Source organism: Piliocolobus tephrosceles, chromosome 4, assembly GCF_002776525.5.
Source record: "Piliocolobus tephrosceles isolate RC106 chromosome 4, ASM277652v3, whole genome shotgun sequence".
Classification (NCBI taxonomy): domain Eukaryota; kingdom Metazoa; phylum Chordata; class Mammalia; order Primates; family Cercopithecidae; genus Piliocolobus; species Piliocolobus tephrosceles.
The window spans coordinates 108,181,867-108,188,217 of record NC_045437.1 but is presented as its reverse complement, the minus strand read 5'-3'; the positions used below and the strand labels follow the sequence as shown (position 1 = coordinate 108,188,217).

Sequence of the window (6,351 nt, the reverse complement as noted above, 5' to 3'; positions counted from 1 at the left end):
ACACACACACACACACACACACACACACACACACACACACAGAAGCAAAGAGTGAAGTTAAAATGCAGCAGTAGCCACAAGAAGAGGGACAAAAGAGGTAACAGAGTTCTTTACACTGATAGGAAGAATCCAATGTCTATTCATGGCTTTATTAAAAAAAAAGAGCCCCAGAATTTATGTACATACAGACAAGTATCAGTAAAACAAATGCCTCAACATTTGGAAGACAGAAGAAAGAATCTGACTGAAGCTCATAATGTAGCTTCATTGTAAGATTTTCTTTCCCAGGAAGCATTAACAAAATTGATCTTTAGTTCTAATTCTTCATTTGGTCACTTTTCATACTCTACTCTGTCTGTCTCCAAGCCACTCTGGTGAAATGAGTGAGATGTTAGAGGTCATAGTCTCAGGTGCTCAGCAGGCCACTAAGTGTACATTAAACCAATCCAATACAGGAAATACAGAGATCCAGTGGCACAACCCACTAGAGAAAATGTGCCAGTCAACCTTGCCAGTGGACTTCACCAATTATTAATGAACTACAGAGTAAACAAAATGTCCTCAGGCTTAGAGCCTGACATAAGTTAGCCAAAAACTAAACAATATTAGTTGTAAGCAGCACTGTTATTTTCATTTTGAAGGCTACCACTCTTACTTTCAACTAAACCTATTAATTAATTACCTTACGCTTATAAAGATAAAAGAAATATATAAAATAGTTTGTATAATTTGGTAATGGACTAGGGGATAGGACAGAATTTTAGAACTATTTTCAGGGTTACAATAAAATATTTCTCAAGTAATTATATTTTTCCCTTCATTTTCCCGTGTCAGTGATATCATTAAGTTTTATGCATTCCACATTCCAATTTTTCGGGGTAAATGTAACTTAATTTCCTAATTCCATCTCTCCAAGTTCTTTCATATCATTAATACTTAATGCCTCCCAGTACATTTCAACAATGTAACAATTGTTGGTATATTGGTACATAAATTGGGTATATTTCTACTTTAGGGGCAAATCTACGTTTTGGGGACAAAAACAGGATTCTTTACCTCTCCAAATTCCTCTTACACTTTTTTTTTTTGTTTTTGAGTCGGAGTTTCATTCTGTTGCCCAGGCTGGAGTGCAGTGGTGCAATCTCGGCTCACTGCAACCTCCGCCTCCTGGGTTCACGCCATTCTCTTGCCTCAGCCTCCCGAGTAGCTGGGACTACAGGCGCCCACCACCATATCCTGCTAATTTTTTATATTTTTAGTAGAGATGGGGTTTCACCATGTTAGCCAGGATGGTCTCGATCTCCTGACCTCGTGATCCACCCGTCTTGGCTTCCTGAAGTGCTGGGATTACAGGTATGAACCACTGCGCCCTGCCCTTCTCAAGCTTTTCTAAAGACACAAGGAATTGAGCACACAAAATATCTTTTTGTATTACATGTTAGTGGGTGGCTATTTTATCAGTTGCTTGTTAAACCTTTTTGTCTTGGCTATCAACCATTGTATATCAGGTGAACTTAGATTTTGCTAACGTGCTTGTGGGCCCTACCACAGTTAGCCCATTCCTAGTCCATATCACCAGGACATTGAATTTTTTTAAGATTACTATTAAGTTAAAAACAACTTTAATTAAAAGCTTTCTGCTGTGGACTGAATTGTATTCCCCCCTCCAACCCCAAAATCCATATGTTGATGCCCCAGCTCCCAATGTGATAGTATTTGGAGATGGAGCCCTTGGGAGGCAATCAGGTTTAGATGAGGTCATGAGAGTGGGGTCTTCCTCATGGGATTAGTCCCCTCATAAGAAGAGACTCCACAGAGCTTTCTCTCTCTTTCTCCCCACCATGTGAGGACACCGTGAGGGGGTGGCCATCTGCAAGCCAGGAGAGGGTCCTCAGCAGAAGCTGACTGTGCTGACACTCTGGTCTTGGACTTCCAGCCCCCAAACTGTGAGAAAATAGCTTTCTGTTATTTAAGCCACCCAGTCTATATATTTTGTTATGTCAGCCCAGGTAGACTAATATACCTATTTTCAAAGCCTTCAAAATTTCTCTGAATTTGAATATTATGCATTCCAACAACTAACTTTGTAGTACTCTCTAAATGGCAACTAAGTCTCCTTGTTTTGAACTAAACTCTTGAAAGCATTGATATCTTATTTTTTAGTTGTTCTACAGTATTCTTTCTTCTCAGACACTCTTCTATTTGGTTGATTTTTTTTCATCATCACCTGCAGTTCCAAGATGTCTTTAGGAAATTTCATGAAACTCCTTATTTCTTATTAGACAGGAGCTCAGGAATGGAGTTGGGGATACCAGAGATTAAAATATTTCACTCATTTTTTTTTCTCCCAAGAAATTTGTGTAGGGTGTTAAATTTAAGACCCTTGAAAACCTAACAGAAATAAGAAACAAAATTGATAGTTAAAATGCATTTAAAATATTTTTAAAATATTCCTGATAAAAAATATACCAGTTTGGAATTGCTTAAGAAATTAAATAGTCAAGGCCAGGCGCGGTGGCTCAAGCCTATAATCCCAGCACTTTGGGAGGCCGAGACGGGCGGATCACGAGGTCAGGAGATCAAGAACATCCTGGCTAACACGGTGAAACCCCGTCTCTACCAAAAAATACAAAAAACTAGCCGAGCGAGGTGGCGGGTGCCTATAGTCCCAGCTACTAGGGAGGCTGAGGCAGGAGAATGGCGTGAACCTGGGAGGTGGAGCTTGCAGTGAGCTGAGATCCGGCCACTGCACTCCAGCCTGGGTGACAGAGCAAGACTCCATTTCAAAAAAAATAAAAAAAATAAAAAAAGAAATTAAATAGGCATTTGCCCTTTTAAAAGGACTAAGTCTAATAATTTTCTATGAGATGCAAATAAGTAAAATAAGAGCAAGTTTACAAAGGTGGTCTTGGGCTCATATTCTTTACTATTGTCAAGTAATAAATTGTTCCCTAAATCTGCTGTACATTACATAGTAGATATAGACATAGGAAAGCCTTGGACAAGAATTCTGGTCTCAAGAAAATTACAAAATAAAAGCAATGTTCATTTTCAGGAAATTCTAACTGCATTTAATATGTAACAGAAAATCACAAAAAGGCAAGAAGTAATCTTTACGGTTTTTATGAGAATTAGAGGTACCTAGAAAATGTCACAGAAAGGTAAACAGTTCCCATTAATATTGCTTTTCTTCACTTACAAGATGTAGGTGATTATTCCTACAGACCACATGTCCACCTCAGGTCCATAGGCACAACCTCTAAGAATTTCAGGTGCTGCAGAAAAAGTGAAAATTGTGTTAAATTAGAGCTTAGTCAACATTTATATTTTAATATCAAGCAATGGGAAAGAAATAAATTCATCAAAGAAGTTTCTGAACAGTTTTATAATCAATCTTCTCTCCTCAAACCACAGTATGAAGCTATAAATACTTATGTCTATTTTAGTAACAGAGATTATAGTCTATCTGTGTTTGGGATGCATAAAATAACACTATTAACTTTAATATTCTATGTCAGAATATAATGATACTGCTCAAATCATTAGATATCTACTCTATCAAGTAGATAGAGCTATATCTCTGCTACAATAGATGCAGTACTTCAAAGGGAGCTTTGTACATAGAAAAGAAAGAAAGTTAAACATAACAGAGGAGAAAAAAGTCACAATTATGCTGCCTTGAGATCTAGACCTGCTGGGAGCAGGGTGTGTCGGTGATTGTGTGGGTCTGACAGTGTGCAGGGTGGAAACCAGTGCAGACGGTGAGGAGGGTTTACAAGTATCTAGTCTTAAGGTTGCAGCAGGAGCTAGGAGGTACCCTGGCACATGTCCTGGCATTGAGAGATGCATGTAGGTCTCCAGAGAGCAGCTGATCCTAATCAGCCTGAGGTCATGAACTGAGAAAGGGGGACTTATCTGTGCACAGTGAGGCGGCTTGTATTAGTTCTGCCTGCTGTTGTGAAAAAGGAAGGCTTTCTCAGCCATAAAATAGTCCTGGTGTGGAGAATAGCAGTATCTTTTATATTTTTATTACCTTAGATTTGTGAAAATGGGTAATTAACTGGATCCAGGCACTTTCCCTGAATACTAACGGTGTTATTTGTTTGCCTTTTTAACAACAGAAGAAAAGGGGAAGTGAGAGCCCCACCATCTATGGAGAAATAGAGCTCAGGCCTATTATCCGGAGTGGCCTTTCTTGTTTTGAACACAAGTGCTGTAGGTGCCAGCAGCGTTCTCGAAGAAGGAGCTTCTTGATTAATGCTGATGGCTGCTTGAGGAAGGCCTTGGAGATGGGCACACCACAACATTCTCTGGGATGGGGGTTGAAATGCAAGTAAAAAGGATTCTCTGTCCATGCTGACTGGAAATGTCACATTCAGTGTTACCTATCAAGATGAGCTCTGGGGCCGGGCGCAGTGGCTCACACCTGTAATTCTAGCACTTTGGGAGGCCGAGGAAGGTGGATCACCTGAGGTCAGGAGTTTGAGTCCAGCCTGGCCAACATAGTGAAACCCTGTCTCTACTAAAAATACAAAAAAATTAGCCAGGCATGGTGGTAGGTGCCTGTAATCCCAGCTACTCGGAAGGCTGAGGAAAGAGAACAGCTTGAACCCAGGAGGAAGAGGTTGCAGTGAGCAGAAATGGCACCACTGCATTCCAACCTAGGCAACAGAACAAGACTCTATCTCAAAGAAAGAAAAAAGAAAGGAAGGAAAGGAAAAAAGTGAGCTCTGGAAGGAGGCTATCCTCATGGGACTCTGGATTTACCATACAGGAAGGAATACTGTGGGTGTTCCACTGACCTCTTCCCATACTATCCCTTAACTCTCATCATGTTCCAATTAGAGGTTTCTTTTCCCTGTAGAAGCTGGGTTACATAAAATATGAGGCGTCTTCAAAAAGTTCATGGAAAATGCATATTATAAAAAATTTATGCATGAATCTCACAATTTTTTGTACCAAAATAAACTTGTACTAACTTGTCATAACATGTCCAAACAGGATCTAGTTTGAGACACTAAAAAGGCGAAGACTTCAGTTTGAAAAGAGCCTCTATCTGAGCAACATGAATTCTGCTAAAACTAAAGCAAGAACAAACATCAAATTTATGGTAAAGCTTGGGTGGAAGAATGGCGAAATCATTGGGGCTTTATAAAAAGTTTGTGAGGACAATGTTCTAAAGAGATTAACAGTACACAAGTGAATAACTCATTTTAAGAAGGGATAAGACCATGTTGAAGATGAAGCCCATAGTGGCAGATCATTCACATCAACTTTTGAGAAAAAAAATTAATCTTGCTCACGGCCTAATTGAAGAGGACTGGCAACAGCAGAAGCAATAGCCAACACCACAGACATCTCAGTGAGTTCAGCTTACACAATTCTGACTGAAAAATTAAAAGTTGAGCAAAGTTCCCACTCGATGGGTGACAACACTGTTGTACCCAGATCAGATGCAGGCAAAAATACAGCTTTCAATGGAAATTTTAAACAAGTGGGATTGAAATCCTGAACTGATTCTTCAAAGAATTATAACAGGAGATAAAACATGGCTTTACCAGTATAATCCTGAAGACAAGGCACAATCAAAGCAATGGCTACCAAGAGGTGGAAGTGGTCCATTTAAGCAAAAGCAGACTGGTAAAGAGCAAGGGTCATGGCAATGGTTTTTTTTAGATGCTCAAGGCATTTTGTCTGTTGACTTTCTGGAGGGCCAAAGAAAAATAACATGTGTTTCATATGAGACTGTTTTGGGAGAGTTAGCCAAAGCTGTAGCAACAAAATTCCCAGGAAACATTCACCAGAGAATCTTTTTCCACCACAAAAATGCTCATGCTCATTATCTTATCCAACAAGGACAATTTGGTGAGACTTTCAGTAGAAAATAATGAGGCATCTACCTTACAGTAGTAACTTGGTTCCTTTTGACTTCTTTTTGTTTCCTTATCTTAAAATCTCTATAAGGAACACTTATTGTTTTTTCAGTTAATAATGTAAAAAGACTGCATTGACATGGTTAAATTCCCAGGATCCTCAGTTCTCTAGGGATAGACTAGATGGCTGGTGTTATCACTTACAAAAGTGTCTTGACTTTGATGCAGTTTATGTTGAGAAATAAAGTTTATATTTTTTCATCACTTTTCACCATTTTCTGACAAACTTTTTGAAGTGCTCCCTACATGAGATAAAGAGCCTGTACGGTGAAAGGAGGGTGTGCATTCCAGCACGCTACACAGCAATTCAGCAAGATGCATCCTTTAAGGACCTGTATCTGCAGCCAAAAAGCTTTATTTAATCTACAGGTGAATTATTCCTAGAAAATTTTTTTTTTTTTTTTTTTTTTTTTTGAGG

At 39.1% G+C, this 6,351-nt stretch overlaps 1 protein-coding gene across 2 annotated transcripts in view; it reads right to left on the bottom strand.

Moving 5' to 3' along the window:
- The window catches only part of CAMK4 (calcium/calmodulin dependent protein kinase IV), a 275,261-nt gene that overhangs the window by 18,866 nt on the left and 250,044 nt on the right, over window positions 1–6,351 (bottom strand). For both annotated transcript variants that reach the window (XM_023212267.2, XM_023212268.2), the window contains one exon: window positions 3,200–3,275. In XM_023212267.2, the coding sequence (XP_023068035.1) occupies window positions 3,200–3,275 (76 nt within the window). The remainder of the gene's footprint in view (window positions 1–3,199; window positions 3,276–6,351) is intronic.